Source organism: Genypterus blacodes, unplaced genomic scaffold (genome assembly GCF_046128005.1).
Source record: "Genypterus blacodes isolate CSIRO-AG114 ecotype Tasmania unplaced genomic scaffold, CSIRO-AGI_Gbla_v1 ptg000038l_1, whole genome shotgun sequence".
Taxonomy (NCBI): domain Eukaryota; kingdom Metazoa; phylum Chordata; class Actinopteri; order Ophidiiformes; family Ophidiidae; genus Genypterus; species Genypterus blacodes.
In genome coordinates this window covers 1,008,051-1,028,142 of record NW_027466851.1, presented here as the reverse complement: position 1 = coordinate 1,028,142, position 20,092 = coordinate 1,008,051, and the positions used below count along the sequence as shown (strand labels likewise).

Genomic DNA, 20,092 nt, shown 5'->3' with positions numbered 1-20,092 from the left:
ACGCAACCAGAGAAAGAGATTTTGTAAGAGCTGCCCCCTCTCTCTCTCTATCTCTCTCTCTCTCTCTCTCCCTCCCCCTCTCTCTCTCTCCCGCTCGCCCCTCCTCTCTCTCTCCTCCCATGTGTTGATGTCACACTAAGCTGAGCTCTTTCATACAGAGTTTCTGAGGGAAAAGGGGAAAAACCATCTCTTCTTCCTTCTCAGTGTTTTGGCTTCTTTCATGTTTTGGACTTGTGATGATTGAGGGGCTGAAGCCCAGCAGACGCTGAGGGAGCAGACATGGACAAACAGAAAGGTAACAGACTTTATCATCATAATGTTCATGTTGTTTATGTCTGTGAAGGTTCCAGGTCCTGGTATCTAAGGAGAGTTCATCTCAGGCATCTGGACTTGCTGGTAAAGGCTTGAAGAAGTTTCAGTCGGATTAGAAGAGAAATGACTTTTCTAGGAAGTCCAGATGCCTACACGGAGACAAAGTGAGTCTTTTAATTTTTGTTTGATAAACTAAAAGAAGAAAATTCTCAAAATGGAATCAAGGCGATGAAACTTGATTCTTGCCTTAATCTGGCTTTAGAACTGGTGACTGGAATGTAAACAGTTGGTTTGACTTGCCTTCATGTGTAGAAATGAAGCATGTGAAGAATCAAAGTGTGGGGAGAAGCAGTGACCCCGCTGACCCAGCGAGTCCAGGTTCAGTGTTGACATCAGCTAGCATTGAAGAGGTTTGTCCATTTTTAGGATTTGTGTATTTGGGCTGAACATTATGTTAATTATATTATGTAACTTTAAGTTGTTCCACACCATGATAACAGTGTGACACTTGGGTCTCACACGATACCAGCTGATGGATCACATCCTTGTTGGAAAACAGAAGTGACATCACTTGTGTGCTAGCTTAAACATTAGCTAAGAGCTCATGTCTGTTCATCTGGGAAAATTGCAGGGGTTTTCAGGACTTTTGATTGTGGCGCTCTTCATATAAAGAGCAGGAAGTCAACATGGAGGCGTCCGTGTTCAAACTGCGGAAACTTTTACTTACTTTGATCGTCTGGCTCATCAGAAACAACAGACTCACAAAGACAGACAGACGGAGTGTTAGAGCACGAAATGATAGAAAAATAATAAGGTAAAACAAGAGAATAAGCACTAAGTTTTTGATTTTTCTTATTTTTTTCTTGCTTTGTTTCCTTCTGATGTTTCACTCTTCAACATTCCAAATAAACATAAAACTAATCTTGTTAAAGTTTGTCAAAATAAGCTCCTTTGTGTCGATGGGTCTCATCCTGCTAAAGCAGCAGAGTAAGACGACCAATCACAGAGCAACATGAAGCAACTTGAAGTTGAATTTCTGAACTGTGACTAAAATGACTGATTATTTGTTTGCAGTGTTTGAACGCTAAATAAAACTCTGCTGGTGAAACTCAGCCATCACCATCGTTATCAGGCTGATGGTATGTTAACTACAGGCGCAGCAATCGGAAACACTCCCATGTCCTCCCTCCATCGTCCTTCCTCCTCCTCCCTTCATCATTCTTTCCTCCTCCTCCTCCTCCTCCTCCTCCTCCTCCTGTCCTCTGGGACTGAAGCTAATGGACTGTTTAGACTCTATGAACTCTTTGTCCATGACACTGTTCCCATTTTCATCTCATTAGCACGACAACACAGCTGCTGGTTCAGTTCAGCGAGCAAAGGATTAAAAACAGTAAAGTCATGGTCTTCTGGTCTTCGTCAGAATCTCGAGAACCTCAGAACTTACTATCAGAAAAGTCTGACCTTACCCAACAGGAAACCTGCCTACCAAGTTTGAGATCCATGACAACATTACAGAGGGTTTAGGGTCAAAGGTCAGACGTCAACATGTTATTATGTGACTTAACCTCTAGCTTCATGTAGAGGAGCTTTAGAGGCTTTAACCGAGTTCATGGATCCATAAGGGTCCATTCAAAGACCTGAAGAGAAACACAAACATTTGTCAATTGGCGTGAGACATTTTAAAGGTTTCCATAGAAACGCTGTTGCTCTGTCAGTCAGTGAGTTTCAATGTAGGGCTGAAGGTCAGAGGTCAAAGTGAGGGATGGAACCACTTCAGAGTGAGGAACAGGCCGACAACATAAACGTTTCTGCCCGCCCATGGTAGGAAAGAGAAAGCTGCTCCATCCTCACCACAACACACACACACACTCACACGGACACATACACACAAACACACACACACACACACACACACACACACACACACACACACACACACACACACACACACACACACACACAGACTGAGTATGCAGCTAATTTGAGGCCTTGGGTTTTATGGTAAAGCAGCTTAAATCACTAACTTGCCCAAACACACACACACACACACACAGTTTTGTCTTTCTCTCTTCTTTTCTTCTCGTTTCATTTTTTTTTTGTTGCCTCTGAAGTTGTTTTAAAGCTGCAGTCTGTGATCCAGATGAAGCTCAGAGTGACGCTGAGCGAGGACGAACATCATGTTTATTAAGTGTTTTAACAATAAAACGACACAACTTCTTATACCTGCAACTGACAGAACAGCAGAACATCAGGCCTGCAGCTGATCAATCAATCAATCAATCAATCAACCATCAGTCAATCACTCCATGAAAGCTCAGCATTACACAGAGAACCGAGTCATGGCTTCATAAGGATCAGGTGTCTTATTGAACACGATGAGCTCAAACTGAATGGAGGTCAAACTAATGTTTTAGGATTCAGGGCCTTTGTGTTCTCGTATATAAACAAACACATCATTAAAAGACTAAACTATTCAATCTATCAATTCTGCATGATCCTGTTTGTGGTTATGCTGTTAGACGTGTGTGTGTTCTTGATCTGTGTTGAGTTTTTGTGTGGAGTTGTTGTTTGTTTGGGGTTTTAGACTTTCAGTCCCTGTACAGACGACTATCTGTCCATCATCTGTGTGTGTGTGTGTGTGTGTGTGTGTGTGTGTGTGTCACAGACAGGATGTGATGTAGATGGTCAGATAAGCAGCTCCTCTGTAGTCTTCCCGTCTTCACCCTCTGCTGTGTTTACATGCTTCCTGTGTTGTGGAGCAGATTTCACCAGTGTGGCTTCTTCAAAGTGTGTGTGTGTGTTGCTGCTGTGTTGTGGGTGAGATATTTTCTGACATGTCCTCTTGTTTATGATGCGCGTTTGTGTGGGTGAGTGTGTTTGTGTGTGTGTGTGTAAGTAAGTGAGTGTGTGTGTGTGTGTCTGTGTGTGTGTCTGTGTGCATGTTTAAAGCAGTAGCAGGCTGATAAGCGGAGATGTTAAGCAGCAGTGAAAAGTTAATCAGAAACGTTTAACCTTCGTCTCCCACTCGCTTGCTGTCTCTGAATGGACTCAGTCTGTCCCTGTGGACCTGCAGGACAATCACAGCCTGTTTCCACATTTCTTACATTGTCCCCCCCTCTGGTGTTTGTTCACTCTCTTTCTTTTACATTTTAGTAGAAGCGTAATCGTAATTTGGTAGAACGTTGTCTCTCTGACTCTGGCAGACCGGTGCAGTTGAGGACAGACTTTAGATGACAAATGGACAAATGGCAAGGCAGAAATGTGGATAGACACAGAAGATAACAACTGGGTGGTCTCCATCAGCAGGAAGTGTGGGCTGAAACAGGAAGTGATGCCTCAGGGAGCAGCAGATCCTCCTCATGATCCTGATTCAAGTTCTCCTCTGTCAAGACATAAGAAGAGAAGAAGAATGGTGGCCAGACCGTCTCTCTGTCCTACGTCCTCCTCTGCTCTGTCCTCTGGCCCCAGCCATCCACACCAATCAGCCTTATTGATCCGGATGTTGGAGTTTGGTTTGACTGTAAAGTTGCGGTTGTGTGTGTGTGTGTGTGTGTGTGTGTGTGTGTGTGTGTGTGTGTGTGTGTGTGTGTGCCTCAGTGACTGATGTTTGTTTTGAAGACACAAATACTATTTTCTTTAATTTATGAAACATTTTGCAAAACTGAAAACATTCCATCTCATTTATCTTCTAAACAGAAGAAGAAACATTTTGTTTTGTAGAAAACAAAAACAAACAAGCAAAACAGACAAAATGAAATAAAATGATTTGTTGTTTTCTCAAAACAGATTTTGGGATTTCATGTGATTCTTTGTGGCCAATGTCGTTGCCAATGAAGAAGGCTTTAATACCCAGAATGCCTCTGTGCTCTGTTTCACATCATCCTACAGCTCCGACCTTCACCTGATGAGACAGAACACTCACACACACAAACTCACAGACACACTGATAACCTGCTGGACGCTGCAAATGTTTAACACAGTGAACAAAGACCCTGTGTGTGTGTGTGTGTGTGTGTGTGTGTGTGTGTGTGTGTGTGTGTGTGTGTGAGAGAGAGAGAGAGAGAGAGAGAGAGAGAGAGAGAGAGAGAGAGAGAGAGAAAGAGACAGAGACAGAGACAGAGAGAGTTTTGTGTCTCTACAACAGCTTCATTCATATCATAAACAGTTGTGACTTTATGAATGATGTTTTCATGTTTCATTGACTCCCCCACTCCCCCTCCTCCCCACCCCCCTCCTCCTTCAGTGCTGGCTAAGCTGCTCTGGGACCTGCAGTCCTTCCTTTCAGTTCTGGACTCAGAGAACCTGAGTTACATCGCTCAGGCTCAGAAGAAATCCATCTCAGAACTTCTGTCCAGTCTGCAGACCAGCAGCACACCTGGTAATGCTGCTGATACTATGACTGATACTACGACTGATACTACGACTGATACTACGACTGATGCTACGACTGATGCTACGACTGATGCTACGACTGATACGATGACTGATACTAGACCGCTGTACTACCACTATCACTACTGTACTACTGTCACAGTGCTGCAGGGGGATACTGACTTCATTCTCCTTTATTACTATGAGTTCAATTACTGTTCATTCTAATACTGCAACAACAACAACAACAACAACAACAACAACTGTTACCAACAAACTAATGTAGTAAATCCTAGAAGTGCAAATGATGTCTTCTGATAATTGAGTATTATTATTATTATTGATTTCTTGTGTTTACAGTAGAAGATGCTGAGTACATGATCATGAGCTGTCCATCATCGTCTCCTAGCAACGAGATGACAGACACACCCGGGACAGGTACTGCTAATAAGTCATTTATATTGTATAAGAGAGACACAGTTAACGCAGACTGAAGTGACGTGTGTGTGTGTGTGTGTGTGTGTGTGTGTGTGTGTGTGTGTGTGTGTGTGTGTGTGTGTGTGTGTGTGTGTGTGCATGTACAGAAGGTTTCCAGTCCTCTGAGCAGGTCTCAAAGCGGGATTCAACTGTCTTTCTGAAAAATGGGGTGAGTCATATAGTCACACACACACACACACACAAACTATATTTGGACATTTCCGAGTAAAACAAATCAAAGGATGAGTAGGAGGAGGAAGAGGAAGAGGATGAAGAGGAGGAGGAGTGGATGCTCCTTTGTAATGTGGTTGCTAATGACAGACTTGAGTCCTCCTGAGGTTTGGGAGGAGATGGCAGGGTTACCGCATGTGTGTGAGTGTGTGTTTGTGTTCTATCCGTCCATCACGTAGCCCAGATGCTAATCAGCTGCCATCAGTGATCATTTCCTCCCGCCACACAGCTCTCAGCCAATAGGAGGACAGACAGAGGGGTGACGGCCCCACATGTAAACATTGTACTTCCTCTCTCTCTCTCTCTCTCTCTCTGCCTCCCCCCTCTCTCTCTATCTCTCTCTGTCTCTCTCTCTCTCTCTCTCTCTCTCTTTCTCTGTCTCCCTCTCTCTCTCTCTCTCTCTCTCTCTCTCTCTCTCTCTCTCTCTCTCTCTCTCTCTCTCTCTCTCTCACTCTCTCTCTCTCTCTCTCTCTCTGTCTCTCTCTCACCACACATAGAGTTAGAACTTGAACCTTAGACATTCTCAAAATAACTTCAATAAAACTTCCCCATCTGGAGTTTAAAGTAGTTTTGTGACTTTTTTCCTTTTTATAATGCTGGACAACATCTGCACCATAACCAAACTGTTTTAAGGAACCTCTTGATTCTTGACAAATCTGTGAAACTCTGAAGAACGTCTGGAAATAATCCAATGCAAGAAAAGCTTATAAATAAACTTGTGATGTTGTTGGTTTACTTCTTCTTTGGAAAGAACAACATTAAAGCCAATCCTCAATAATTTTTTAGTGAAAAAAATGATATATATATATATGAAATATTGTTAAAAAAATCTAAACTTATTTTTAAACCAGATAAGTAACAGATTGCAGTGCGGCAAGTTCATCATTTTTCCCACATTTCTGTTCGGAATAATCATCAAGAAATTCTCAGATTATTGTCAAAAGCAGCAGCAGACTGCAGAATGTGAAGCTCTGTGATTGGCTGTGTGCTGCAGCAGTGCATTCTGGGAGTTTGTTTATAAATCTGTGATGTAACATTCAGGGCCCAGTGGTCCCGCCCCATCCACTGGGAGGTCTGGGATGTGACAACGATGATGATGATGATACCTACGAGGAGGCGGAGCCTTATGTACCTGACACAGCTGCTACACACACAGGTACACACACAAACACACACAGGTACGCACACACACGCACACAGAGAAAAAAACATGATTGCAAAATTTAAAATCAAACATCTTTCCGTTCAGAAAAGGCGGAGTCAGACAGCAGTCACTACGAATCCTACGGGGAGGAGGGAGAGGAGGAGGGGGAGGGGCTTGTGAAGGACAGGGCTCACTACATCCAATGGAGCGCCTCCCAGCCGTGCCTAAGGCCCGCCCCCGAATCCCGCCTCTGTGGCTACTTGTGGAGGAGGAAGTGGCTCGGTCAGTGGACCAAACAGCTGTTTATCATCAAAAACAATGTCTTACTGGTGAGTGTGTGTGTTCATATTTGTTGTCATAAATGTAGTTCTGGCGTGAAACTGTCTAGGGTTTTAAAGAGGTGTGTGTGTGTGTGTGTGTGTGTAGTGTTATAAGTGTGCGCAGGACCTGCTCCCTCAGCTGGAGTTGAACCTGCGAGGTTGTCACTTGGTCTACAAGTCAAAATGCAACAGGAAGATCCAACACCAACTGAAACTGCTGCTGCTGGGCTGCGACCCTCTGGTGCTCGGCTACAGCACCTTCCAGCAGGCCGATGAGTGGAGGAGGGTCAGAGCCCAGACACACTCACCACGCTAGCTTCCTTTCACGCTCACACACTTTGGGCATCACATCTGGGAGGGGTTTCTGAGAGGACTTCTATTGAATGTTCCTAGGAACAGTGTTCATTGATTTGTGCTAGAGAAGGTTCCTTCTTTTTGAGAACTTTTTTTTCCTCGAAACCTTCAGGGTAACTGTCCCTAGAGACTCTGTAAAGATTTCATAATATAAACAAATGGGAACATTTATTGAGAGGAACTACACAACCACCAGGGAACGTTACACACAAACAAAGCAAACCAAAACATTCCCAGAAACTCCTTTGTCTTGCAGGTGATAGAGGAGGTGAGTGCTGGTGTGGAAGTGGACACTCAGAGCTCCTCGGCTCAGATCAGAGCCGTCCAACCGCTGTCCTGCAGGGTGAGACACACACACACACATACACACACACACACTGATGTGAATTCCCCTAAAGTGCTTCTTATTGTCAACTGAACATTTCTTCTTGAAAACAGGAACGCATTAAATCATGATTTCTTAATTACAGTAAGAATATGTAAAGGAACAATAAATAGATCTAATGAATAATAAGAAGTTGATCTGTAATCAGCTGCATTTCTAGAAACAACAATAATTGAGTTTAAATGCGTCTTTGTGTCTCTGCAGTCCAGCACAGCTCAGTGTGGCTCTGAGGGGGACAAAGCTTCAGCTCCTTGCAGGGACAAAGGTGCACACACACACACACGCACGCACGCAAGAACAACTCAGTCATGTGACCCAGGGCCTTAACCTCCATCTCTGTTTAGTGGTGTTCTTATCAGTCTTTTCTGGTGCAGCTGTGACGTCTGACCTTGTGCTGTGATTGGACAGGCTTTCTGAACGTGCTGATGAACTGTCAGTGGCAGAGCCTGCTGTGTCAGGTGGAGGCGGGGCTCCTCAACATGTTTGGGGAGGAGGAGGAAGAGGAGGAGGAGGAGGAGATAAAGAGGGAGCGTCCTCCTCAGTACACTGTCCAGCTCCGCGGCTGCGAGGTCCGAGCCGGGCCGGACACCCAACACTCGTACCGCATCACTCTGAGCCTGCACGGGGACCAGCTGGCTGTGCTGGAGGTCAGGTCACGTTACTGTGCTGTTACTGTTCCTGCCAGGGGTAAATGCATGAATATTCATGAGGCGTGACCTCCTGATTGATGAGTTCTGATGAGGATGACGTTATGCTCACGTCCTCTATCTGGAACATTCGTGTACTGAGGAAACATTTGTACATTTATTTGCATATTCATTCATTCATTCAGGCCAGTAGCTGTGATGATAAGGAGCGATGGCTCCAGCTGCTGCAGGAAGGAGCAACCAATCATAGTCACCATAACAACAACACACTGGACCACACAGATGGAGCACTCAGGTAAGAGACGTGGCCATCCCTCCATCCCTCCATCCATTCATTCATACCTCCACCCAGTTATTTACTTCTTCTTCTGGTGTTTTTTCCCTCAGTGGGCTGAAGACGCGCAGGTTTCCCTCGCCCAACACGTACATGGATGACCCCTTCCATCTTAGTGGAACAGGCTCAACCCAGCCCATCTACTCCAACACCTCCATACTGGAGCACATGGTGCGGTCAGGGATTTGCACAGCACTCTTACAGGTGTTACAGGTGTGGGTTGTGTTCAAACCCTCAGGCTGTAATCCTGAACAGCTGCAGGTGGTCCAGCTCAGGGCCTTGGTCCAGGGCAGCGGCAGGTCTATAGCCTTTGGTGTGGGTCCAGGCAGCAGCTAAACAGAGTATTTCACAAGGCTGCCAACATTCCACCCACTAGCTAAACTAGCTCATGTCTCTCTCTCTCTCTCTCTCTCTCTCTCTCTCTCTCTCTCTCTCTCTCTCTCTCTCTTTCTTTCTGTTTACATTATTATTGTCTTTGTTGACAGTTCAGCTCTCAGGATTCAGTGCGATGCAGCTCGCTGTCTTCCAAAGACTCAGTGACCTACAGCAACACCATCTTCACTAGCCACAGTGAGTGACAGACAGAACTTCAGTCTGTTTTGTTTGTTCAAATATGTATGTACAACTTTTGTTTTCATTTGATTTGTTATCTGTATATAAAGTTTATCTGGACTTGTTTCCACTGTAAGTTGTGTCATTGTGTAGATAATTGTGCTTCTCTTCAGCTCTGTAGGTCTTTGAATGGACCCTTATGGATCTTTGAACACGTGTTAGAGCCTCTAAAGCTCCTCTACATGAAGCTAGAAGTTTAGTTACATAACAATTTGTTGACCTCTGGCCTCTGTCCTTTGACCCTGATCCCTCTGTAAGTTATGTCATGGATCTGTATCCTATAGTAACTATGCCCTCCGACCCTGAGAGAATGTTTCTTGCTGTTGGGGTGTCTCAGACAGGAAGTCAGGTGAGGTGGAGCGAGGCATTCAGAAGCTGGAGCTGACAGGGAAGAGGACGGTGCAGCTGAGGGCGGGGTCAGAGATCAACCTGGCATCTAGCGGGAAGCAAAACAAGCGCACCACCTTCAGACAGTCACTGGCTGTCTGCACTGAGCGTGCTCAGGTAGGAAGACGCTGACCCACACTGACCCACAATGTGTCAATGTGATATAACTGAGAGAATGTCTCTGTCTGTCTGTGTCTGTGTCTGTCTCTGCTGGTCTGTGTTTGTCTCCGTTTGTCTCAACTGGTCTCTGTTTGTCTCTGCTGGGCCAGACGGGTTTCCTGAACCCTCTGCTGCGACGGACAGCCTCAGCTAAAACCTCGCTGAGACGAGCTCCTTCATCGCTGTTCATTGAACATGGAAAGGTCTTCCAGAGGAGGAAGGTGAGTGCTGACCTGTCTGTCTGCCACAACTTTTATTAGTGATCATAATAATTTTCATAGTTAAGCTGGGAAAAGGTTAACATGATTGGTCAATGGAAATCTTGTGACACTGCAAATCTGCCACTTTCATCGTGTTTTCTTGCTGGTTGTTTTCACAGGAATGGGAGACCAAAGCTGCTTCCTGACATGTGGGAAACGTTCAAAGGCTGAAGTTCTGCCTCCATGTGACTCAGATCTGATCTACGGGACGCTGTTAGAACACTCAGATAACGTAACTCATGAGGTTTTGTTTAACATGTCACTTCCCTGTCAGGCTGGTATCGCTGATGTCATCATTCAGTGTGGACATGGAGGCGGTCTGGCTGTGACAGGGCTGAGTGGGAGGAGGGCCATGCCTCCATCCAAGAGAAGCTGGAGGAAACAAATCTTTACAAGAAACCATGTGTGAAATATTTGAGCAGGGTTCAATTTTCATGTATTGTGTTTTTTGTTGTTCCAAAATGTTTTGATTCACAGGAAAATTACATTATTACTTTGCTTACCAGCCGAACTCGCATATTGATGTTTTGTAGGGCTGTAGCATTTTAGTGATATTTGGCATTCATATTACGTGAGACGTGTAGGCCCTTGAATGGACCCTTAACTTGACTTTCAAAAAGATAAACTATACAGGATACATTAATGTACTTATCAGCTCCCCTGTAAAAGTGCCGTGGTGCTTCTAATCTCTGCTTTCATGCCCTCACAAGTCCTCACATTTACAATACATTTACTTTCTACTCTAACCTGTACAAACTTTGTTTTTCATAATTTGCATATTGAGGGTTAGTGCCCTTGTGCCCTTGTGTATTTCAGGTTGTGAATTTGTTCGAAATGTAATGTAATGTGTTTTTTATCCCAAGTGGGTTTTTATTTGATTAATAATGTGGTATCATTTCAAAAGAGCCTTATATCATTCCTCACTGTGTATTTACTCACACCATGATAACTGATGATCACTTGTTTGTATCTTATTTATATACTTTACAATCTCAGGAGAATCATTTTGTTTATTTTTGACTAAACATTGATCTGTAAAGTGGCATTAAAGCAGATTTTCATGAAGTGTTTGGATCATAAGAACTCAGAATGTTATTTACAAACACCACCTGTGAGGCCTCTGATGTGACACACAGATGTGGCACCTGCATCTGACCCTGATTGGTCCATATGTCACATGACCGGCGGAACTCCGCTCACTGGCAAAAACAAATTGAAATGTGGACTCGAGTCACATGACGCTTTGCCTTGGACACACATTCTGTGACTTGCATCACTTTGACACCACTGACTTGTGACTTCACAGACACTTGAACCTTCTGACACAAAACATTGTGGGTGCTTTTTAAATTGATAAGAATATACGTTTTCTTTGAATTTATAACCCTGACATTCTATTTCAGATATAATACATTATGACTTGTTTATGACAAGGAGCTCACAGTTGAAGACTTATCCCCATAAACGCGGTGTTGTCTTATTAGTGTATTTATTTATTGACATCTCGCATATATTGTTTCCGGCGATCATCAACTCGGCGGCGGTAGAGACCTGTAAGTCTCGCGATGTTACCGTTGTCGTTGCAGAAGAGGTAGAGTCGCGGAAGTGCTGTACGGTTTGCTGACGGGTAACCAGGCTAAACAGAACTACCGAGTCTCCCACCTGTGTAACACCGAGCCGTATCGAGTCACCTGGCTGAGCAAACGCGTCCCCTGAAGGTACAAAGACACCACGCCAACAGGCAAGCCGTTAGGTCGGACGAGGTGGCCTCTCGCTGTTAGCTAGTTAGCAAGGCGGAGTCAGGCTGCAGCTGTTAGCCGGTTAGCGGCTAAGCTAAGCTAAGCTGACTGACACAGGCGGCGTTTAGGAATCAGCTGATTGTGTGTCGATGCTAAAGCTGAGCTCGGTGTTAGCCTGGCGTTGTTAGCTTAGCTCCTTTTGTTCCGCCTCTCTCTCACACACACTGAGGCTGTGTTTGCTCTCCTCCGCAGGAACAAGATGACCGCCGCACCTTACAACTACTCCTACATCTTCAAGTACATCATCATTGGTGAGTGTGAAGACCCGGAGGAGGTCTGAGGACGAGGCTTCTGGAGGTCCGGGAGTGTGTGTCGTCTGGGTACTTCACCTGGACGTGACTCTCCTGAAGAAGCACAGTGGTCTTCCTCACCTACGCGGATACGATTCGAGATAGAAACAAACAAACATACGTAATGGTTGCATAGTTATATAATCCCCTCTCTCTCTCTCTCTCTATCTCTCCAGGTGACATGGGTGTAGGAAAGTCTTGTCTGCTCCATCAGTTCACAGAAAAGAAATGTGAGTTATTTTTTCTCTTAAGTCTTCATCTGATTTTCACCTTCCTCCTCCTCCTCCTCATCTTCCTCCAGCTATTGCACTTGATTTCCTCCTTTTTTTATTTTCCTCATCCTCCTCTCCTCCACCCCCTCTGTGTATCAGGGTGTCATCACTGTTGACTGACTGTGTGTGTGTGTGTGTGTGTGTGTGTGTGTGTAGTCATGGCAGACTGCCCTCACACCATCGGGGTGGAGTTTGGGACGAGGATCATGGAGGTCCATGGTCAGAAGGTGAAGTTGCAGATCTGGGACACGGCAGGTCAGGAACGCTTCAGGGCCGTCACCAGGTCTTACTACAGGGGGGCCGCTGGGGCCCTGATGGTCTATGACATCACCAGGTAAAGACGGAGCTGGATGATGATAACACAGTTTGGCTCTGTGGCAGCTTCAGACTGGAAGCTTTGCTTTAAAACAGAATGTAGAAACGCACTGCAGTTCAACTTAAGATGGTTCTGAAATATAAATGTTAGCTGTAAACAGATGATCAAGGGGACTTCCAGGTTCCTGGCAAATCAGTTCCTGTAGCATTGGGCTCTTGGACGGGCTAACAGGAAGTCCCCCAGGTACCAACGTTCTTCAGTCCATCTTTAATATGGATTAGTATTTAACTTGGAAACTGTTGTTACAGTTTGTAATCATTTAGAGCTTCATTCACACGGCGCAAACAAGCGGTGTGCTGGTGCCCCCTGGTGGTGGCTCTGTAAATGAACGAGTTGTGCCCTTGGTACATTATGTCATCGTGTCCTAACAGGGGCGTAGTCACACCGTTCTGTCATTCATTCAGGTTTTACGGCTGTTTGACTTCCTGACTCTCTCTCACTCGCCCCCCCCTCTATCTCTCTCTCTCTCGCTCCCTTTCTCTCTCTCCCTCTCTCGCCCCCCCTCTCTATTTGTCTGCTTAGGAGGAGTACTTACAATCACTTGAGCAGCTGGTTGACTGATGCCAGGAACCTGACCAACCCAAACACAGTGAGCCCCATGTGCACACACACACACACACACACAGATCTTATGATACGGGATTTATACGCTGATGTAATTGATTGTGTGTGTGTGTAGGTGATCATCCTGATTGGTAACAAAGGTGACCTGGAGGCTCAGAGAGATGTGACGTACGAAGAGGCCAAACAGTTTGCAGATGAAAATGGTGAGGCGTGTGTGTGTGTGTATGTGGGTGTGACCCTTAAAATGTTCTTATGTGTGTTAACGTGAACAGTGAGGATGTGATTGTGTTCTGATCTCTGCTTCCTGTTCCTGATCAGGTTTGCTGTTTTTAGAAGCCAGTGCTAAGACGTGAGTGTACACACACGCACACACACACACACCCCGCCTGCGTGTTCTCCCCACATCTGTGTGCGTGTTTGGTGGTTAATTGGCGCTCCTGCCATTTCCCTTGAGCAAGGCATTAAGCTGTAGATTGGGAGTTGTTCCCTGGCTGCTGTGGCTCATAGTTAGAAAGGTGAAGACACAGGACACGTTGTTGTTCTGTCCAATGATAGAGACTCTTCTTCTTCTTCTTCTTCTTCTCTCTCAGAGGGGAGAACGTGGAGGAGGCTTTCCTCGAAGCAGCAAAGAGGATCTACCAGAACATCCAGGACGGCAGTCTGGACCTCAACGCCGCCGAGTCTGGCGTCCAGCACAAACCGTCCGCACCGCAGGGGGGCCGCCTCAACACCGACAGCCAGCCGGCTAAAGACGGCTGCAGCTGCTAACCACAGACCAGCAGAGAGATCCGTCCACACTGAGCCTCTGTCCTCCAGAGCTCAGCAGGGGGGAGCTGGAGGATCTTGATCGTAGCTTTGGCCCCAATCGCATCCTATTGAGCCTCCTTTGGTTCGGCTCAGTCTGGACACATTTAACCAAATAGTGAAACCTGCAGCTCAGTCCAGACGTCCTGATCAATATGGGCCCAACCTGTACTGTCCTAGACCTAAATTGGATCAGGATCTCCCCAGATTCCTCAGCACATATCTGGACCCCCTGTTTTGGTCCCTGCCCACTTCCACTCTAGTGGAGCCTCGACCCAGAGCACCCTGGGGCCCCAAATCATCAAGACTCTTCATTCCAAATCCCGAAATTGGATCCCGTCTGTCTCAATCTGGATCTGTCAGCCCGTCTCTCGTCCCTAAATGCAACACTTTTGCCTTAAAGCTGGACCGCCCAATGTAGAGGCCAACACCGACCCTGAGCCACGGCCCAGTCTGGACCACAGGATCCAATCTGAACCACCACCTTCCAAAACCATTACAGCTCCAAGTCCGGACCCTTCTGATTAGCTTCTCTCCCTTCATCATCCTTGAATGTTGGCGTGCCGGTGTGACCTTGTGCTCTCAGAGTGGAGTCGGAGCGTCGGCTGTAACTTTACACCACGTTGCATTAAATCACCTGGATCAGAGCTTTGATTCCCGTCAGGAAGCACGTTGCCTTGCTCCTTCCATCTTGGGTCCTCCTCCTCCTCCTCTAAACGACCCCACGCCTGCTCGGCCCCCTGGATAATTTATTCCTTAAGTTGACATGTGTGGACTTGCATCTCCATCTTGTTGTTGGTATGGATGGGACGTTTGTTTATACTGCTGTGTATGAGAGACGCCTCGGATCCAGAGCGTCCGTGCAGCTCCGGAGGTTTCCTGGGAGAGTTTTTGTGCTGATGATGTGTTTGTCGCTGTCTGTGGTCCGGTCAGATGGAGCACAAGCTCACACACACAGACGCACACACACACCAGCCGGGAGGAGGAGAGACGGGAAAAAGACAAGAAAGAACAGGATCAACTATACAGACGCATGCAGATACACTCACTCACTCTCTCACACACACACACACACACACACACACTCACTCACTCAAATGCACGGGTGTACATCCATGTGAAGCATTAATACACACTCACACACACACACCCCCCCCCTCTGTCACTGTCACTCATCACAGCTGGTGGAACGTTCAATTAAATGAAGTGATCTGTTGTGGAAGTTGACATTGATTATTGATCAGTCTGTAGAGGGTCGACCCACAGTGATGGTGAAGATGAAGACCCATCTACCAATACTCATCTTTCTCTCCTGTCGTTGACCCATATGATCCTCTCATGTTGCACGGTAGCGCCCCCAGTAGCCATGTTTTACACCCCTCGGGCAATTTGTGTCCTTAAAGAAGGAGGCGTGGCTCGTGTGTCAACATGGAGTCGTGTGATTTCCCCGTGTTGGTTTAAGCTTCAGCTTATTTCAGACGCAGCAGTGTCCCACAGAGAATCAGATGTCTTCTTTGTTGTACATATTCTGTCCACAGAGGCTCACAGCTGTGTCGGGGCTGATCAGTACATCTCTGCTCCTCTGTGATTGGCTCAGCTGTGGCTCCACGTTGGGAAGCGTTTGGGCTCCGGGTCTGGTGGAACTCATTCCATTCCGACTTCCTGTTAAGAATCCCATTGAATACTCTGGGACAGTGAGCGTCTGCAGTGGTGTGACTCGTCCTCACTCGGCTCGTTTACCTGTTTGCTCCTAACACTGATAGTTTCTTGTCGTGCTGAAGGTTTTGTGTCGGATTAGAAGATGGAAAACGGTTTGATTTCCGTGGTTCAGCATGGAAACACTTTGTCTCATTACTGGCTTTTAAAAATGACATTTCAATGTGTTTATCTGCAAAAACAATCCTGATGTAATAATAATCAGCCTCTAATCAAAGACCAAACATATATGTCACTAACCCCGCCCCCTCTGTCATATGTGCTCCTTACATTTTAATCTGGATGATCTGTGTGCTTCTTATGATTCTATGATATTTATATTCTGAACCTGTCAGGATTTACTTCAGCTGTACTTTGACTTTTATGACCACAGGATTGAGTTATTTGTAAATAAAGTTTGTCCTGTATATATGAAGACCTGCTGCTTCATTCATGAGTCAGGATGCAGAGAAACAAGTTTACCTTAGAATGATCCAAACATCAAGGGAAGTTATGAATGTAAATACAACTTTAATGACCCTTTGACCTCTGTGATGAGTGACAAGATGGTGATTAGGTTCCATCCCATCGATGTCTTCGTTTGTGTGAGAGTGAGAACATTGACACTTAAACGCTCAACAGATTTCAATTTTCATCAAGGTTACTTCAAAATAAAAGCCCCAATCAGACAGTAGCTCTTATTCTAAATAGTTATTGGGTTCAGAACGCTAAAGTCACATGCATCAAATGTTTCCAAAATGAATTTATTGTCATAATCGGGCAATTAAATCTTTTCAGAATTCCATATTTAACAGACAATCAGCTGTGTTTCTGTCTCTGAGCAGTGAAAACAGAACCCTGACCAGCTTCAAAGAAAGACGGTGGGGCAGCAACAGAAAGTAGCCCTGATGATGTCATAGGTCCCCTGACTGAAGCCTCCAGTGAGTCCTAATATGAAGTAAGATCGGCCAATCAGAATCACTTAGATGTTGGGCAAACGTGTCCACAGAACCACGACCGCACCAGCGTCTCTGCTGAGTCGGTGAAGACGTTACATCGTCCCTGGCTCACCTACAGAAAGAACACGTACTAACAGGAAGTAAAGCAGTGAGACTCACTAAGCATAAATGGTGGAGTGAAGAGAGTCACCACCTGCTCAGACGGAATCAAACATCAGAAACACGCAGACTCTTCTTCTGTGGTAGCGTGTGGCTCCGCTGTGAACCAGCAGACAGGAAGTGGAGGATTTACAGAAAGATAGACGACCACATGAGGTGAAGGTGAAACACATCTTCAGATTCAACTCGTGATGAGCGCCGCCGCCTTTCGGCTGAGCGGCGTGCTCAGGAGTCCAGTGACCTTGCTCGGCGACCCAGCTGGCGGTCAGAGCGATCAGGAGGTGGCACGGCTCTTGGCGTCGGGCTCCGTCTCCTGCTCGTACTCAATCTCCACGTACGCTCGCTTCTTCCTCGCCGCCGCTCCGTTGGCTGGAGATTTTCCTTTCGATGCGGCTGACTTCTTCTCCACCTCCATCTCCATCTCCATCTCATCTTCCTCGTCGCTCGACTCTTCTTCCTCGTCGCTGCTGCCCTTCAGCTTGTTCATTTCCTGTACACAGTTTAGTGATTAGTGATCAATACTTTAATAGGCTGATTGATCTGAACACTTCTTTTCTCTACAGGACGGAGAAGCAGGGGTTCTACCTCAAAGTCGCTCAGGTCGCTCTCCTCCACCTCCTCCGCCACAAACTCTCTGTGCCCGACGTCCTGTAAACACACAGCAGAACCTCTGACCTCTGACCTCTGACCCAGGCGTCACCATTACAGGTGAATCCATCTTTGCTTTCTACCTCCTTCTATTCTTTGAGTTTTCTCATCCTGTCCATTTTTTCCTGACATGATTGTTGGTTTCCATGGTTACTTGCTTTTGTCTTAGCTGTCACACAAACGTCTTCCTCACCTCATCATCTTCCTCCTCCTCCTCCTCCTCAGACTCGGACTCGCTCTCTTCGTCCTGCTGCTCCAGAGCTCTGTCGAAGGCGTGGACCGGGAAGTTGTAGATGTCTCCATACTGCAGACACACACAGGTAACGGGTCAAAAGTCAAACTCTCTGTGGCTCAGTTGGTCCCGAACGTGCGGCGTGTTCAACTTACCGTTCCCTGCTTGAGTCGTTCCAGCAGCTCCTTCTCGATGGCGTTATCCAGCTGAGCGGCAATCAAAGCTTTCTCCTACAGCGACAGGAGGAAGGACACAGGGGATTGACCTTTGACCTTCAGCTTAAATGACTCAAACTATTGACCATTGCTTTTACGGCAACTGGCTGATAAATCAATGGTTTGAGTGTTAAGGGTGAACTCTGACCTCTTTCCTCTTCTCTCTCTTCTCCACCTTCCTGCTGAGAGGAACCAACTTCCTCCTACAAACACACACACGCACATTAAGAATGGGTTAATAAGGTGCAGGAGTCGTGTCTCCTTCACAAACAATGAGGTCATGGAGTTTAGAAACAAACCAGCTTCTCCCCACAGACACACAGACCCAAACAGGAAGCAGAGAAGAAGAAGGCGACTCACTGTCTCTTGAGGACGAGCTTCCTCATGCGGATGAGATACTGAGTGATCTTTGTGAATCTCTGTTTACATTTGTGTCGCATGAATCGAGGCCAGTAGATCAGATTCTCATCGATCTGCTCCAGAGCTTTCTCATAGTTCTTACTCAGCTTCACCTGGAACAGAGCAGCATCATCAGCATCATCATCATCATCTCATTAGATCAATGTGATGCTTGGTGGTCACAGCGCTGCTCTGTGATTGGCTGCTTTAAGTCACTCACCTTCTCCCACATCTTGGAGGGGAAAGCTGCTCTCTCGATGACCTTCATGTAGAGGAAACACTGACCTGCAGCACAACGTCACAGCGTGAGACACACACACATTCGAGTAAAGCCACAGGAGCGTTGACGGCAAGCTGCTTTACCTTTCTCCTCCCTGATGGTGGCATACTGACTGTTGGCCAGCGGGCAGGACGAGCGATTACACAAACCGGTGACGTTAAACTCGTTACGACAAAAGTTCTGCGACTTCGTCCTGCAGGGGGTGACAGAATATGCATTGATTGAAAGACATTGAATGTACCTTTAAGTATGGAAGTGTGTGTGTGTGTGTGTTACTTACTTGACTTTAAAGGAGCAGAAGCCCTCGTTTCCGATCATGTCCCAGATCACCTGAAGAAGCAACAAACAGCATCAATGTCACTGAAACTGTGGTCACCATGGCTACTCAGCGGACAGGAGCGTGTGTATGTACACACAGATCAAACCTGACAGTTGCACTTTAATATAGGAAGCATGGCAATACACAGCCCCACAGTTTGGGAACCTTTGTTCCTGTGCCTCACTCACACACTTTTAGAACTCTGACTCAAATAAACAAATAAATAACATCACATTAGTACCTAACTTTTAAACAGTAAATAAATGATGACGTTTACAAATAACGACATTATTATAGTTATTGAACGTTAAGAAGAATCTGCGTTAAATGAGCCAAACTGACGCCAGAGGTGTTTGTGACTAACTGCTCCAGTACTTAAGTATCAGATTAAATTATGATTATTAGATTGAGAAATCTTGACCCCAAACTAACAGAGTATATATATGTTATAACGGAGGTTCGCAGTCACATTAAACGAACATTTCCCCCTTCAATTTAGCTCAGATCCTGGTTGAGATTAAAAAAGATTAAACCAGCTGTCAGACACAAAGCGATGACATCATAGATTGAAATGTTTAACACTAGTAAACTCGTGTAAATTCGTACTTTGAGTCGTAACCGGTACATTAGCATTAGCATGAGGCTTTAGCATGAATCGGCTTCTTCGTCGTCATCATACTTACGTCGTCGTGCTGCATGTTTGCTTCTGCGCAGATTCTCCGCTACTTCCCGATAAATTTATATAAAATATTTGTCTTCAAACGACTTAGGAAAAGTTACGACGTTTTGTTTTCTATCTCTGAGCCACATGGACGTTCAGGTAGCCGCCATCTTTGTTTGCATGCGCGTTTCTTCTTCTTTGCTTCTGTTTCTGGTCCCTATGGAGCGTTAAAGCTGCATTAGCGCCACCTTGTGTTTTGGAGGGAAAACCAATTTAAGGAGACCAGATGCGACGTACCGTCAATATTGAACTGCATAAACAAAGATATTTTCAACAACAAACAAATTAAATTCTATTGGTGCCATCTGAATATATACATTTATTGACAATTTCAATATTTATTTGGATATTTGTGTATGCTATCATC

General features: G+C 45.7%; 3 protein-coding genes across 6 annotated transcripts; 2 read left to right on the top strand and 1 right to left on the bottom strand.

Annotated features, from left to right (window-relative positions):
* The first annotated feature begins 121 nt into the window (after window positions 1-121).
* On the top strand, window positions 122-11,076 carry LOC142996535 (actin filament-associated protein 1-like 2). Of its 3 annotated transcripts, none has more exons than XM_076147488.1 (16): window positions 122-295; window positions 4,556-4,690; window positions 5,047-5,121; window positions 5,268-5,329; window positions 6,433-6,547; window positions 6,641-6,864; window positions 6,962-7,141; window positions 7,466-7,552; window positions 7,799-7,859; window positions 8,003-8,241; window positions 8,427-8,536; window positions 8,629-8,746; window positions 9,061-9,145; window positions 9,525-9,691; window positions 9,844-9,954; window positions 10,113-11,076. In XM_076147488.1, exons 1-16 carry the CDS (start codon window positions 280-282, stop codon window positions 10,137-10,139), a joined length of 1,812 nt encoding a protein of 603 aa, XP_076003603.1. In that variant the 5' UTR covers window positions 122-279; the 3' UTR covers window positions 10,140-11,076. The 3 variants fall into 3 exon arrangements, with proteins under 3 accessions (XP_076003603.1, XP_076003602.1, XP_076003604.1); XM_076147487.1 differs by having other exon boundaries at window positions 123-295; window positions 5,044-5,121; XM_076147489.1 differs by lacking the exons at window positions 122-295; window positions 4,556-4,690 and having other exon boundaries at window positions 5,056-5,121; window positions 6,646-6,864.
* A 479-nt stretch (window positions 11,077-11,555) lies between these two features.
* On the top strand, window positions 11,556-16,229 carry LOC142996519 (ras-related protein Rab-14-like). The gene is made up of 8 exons (XM_076147466.1): window positions 11,556-11,711; window positions 11,985-12,043; window positions 12,259-12,312; window positions 12,511-12,688; window positions 13,253-13,319; window positions 13,410-13,497; window positions 13,613-13,643; window positions 13,885-16,229. Exons 2-8 carry the CDS (start codon window positions 11,992-11,994, stop codon window positions 14,060-14,062), a joined length of 648 nt encoding a protein of 215 aa, XP_076003581.1. The 5' UTR covers window positions 11,556-11,711; window positions 11,985-11,991; the 3' UTR covers window positions 14,063-16,229.
* A 307-nt stretch (window positions 16,230-16,536) lies between these two features.
* mak16 (MAK16 homolog (S. cerevisiae)) lies at window positions 16,537-19,879 on the bottom strand. 2 transcript variants are annotated; one of them, XM_076147464.1, is made up of 10 exons: window positions 19,688-19,879; window positions 18,966-19,015; window positions 18,769-18,878; window positions 18,626-18,690; window positions 18,367-18,518; window positions 18,155-18,209; window positions 17,947-18,021; window positions 17,742-17,863; window positions 17,497-17,545; window positions 16,537-17,401 (listed from the first exon to the last, which is right to left on the bottom strand). In XM_076147464.1, the coding sequence occupies exons 1-10, from the start codon at window positions 19,700-19,702 to the stop codon at window positions 17,186-17,188; spliced, it is 909 nt and encodes a 302-aa protein (XP_076003579.1). In that variant the 5' UTR covers window positions 19,703-19,879; the 3' UTR covers window positions 16,537-17,185. The 2 variants fall into 2 exon arrangements, with proteins under 2 accessions (XP_076003579.1, XP_076003578.1); XM_076147463.1 differs by having other exon boundaries at window positions 17,497-17,559; window positions 17,753-17,863; window positions 19,688-19,877.
* Between the last annotated feature and the right edge of the window lie 213 nt (window positions 19,880-20,092).

Coding starts and splice junctions, on each gene's coding strand:
- LOC142996535 (XM_076147487.1), top strand. Junction 7,860..8,002: donor AGCTCCTTGCAGGGACAAAG/GTGCACACACAC, acceptor GTGATTGGACAG/GCTTTCTGAACGTGCTGATG. Junction 9,955..10,112: donor AGGTCTTCCAGAGGAGGAAG/GTGAGTGCTGAC, acceptor TTGTTTTCACAG/GAATGGGAGACCAAAGCTGC.
- LOC142996519 (XM_076147466.1), top strand. CDS start 11,992: ATGACCGCCGCACCTTACAACTACTCCTACATCTTCAAGTACATCATC. Junction 13,498..13,612: donor ACAGTTTGCAGATGAAAATG/GTGAGGCGTGTG, acceptor GTTCCTGATCAG/GTTTGCTGTTTTTAGAAGCC. Junction 13,644..13,884: donor TTAGAAGCCAGTGCTAAGAC/GTGAGTGTACAC, acceptor CTTCTCTCTCAG/AGGGGAGAACGTGGAGGAGG.
- mak16 (XM_076147463.1), bottom strand. Junction 18,879..18,965: donor TTCTGCTCCTTTAAAGTCAA/GTAAGTAACACA, acceptor CACCCCCTGCAG/GACGAAGTCGCAGAACTTTT. Junction 18,519..18,625: donor CCTCCAAGATGTGGGAGAAG/GTGAGTGACTTA, acceptor GCTCTGTTCCAG/GTGAAGCTGAGTAAGAACTA.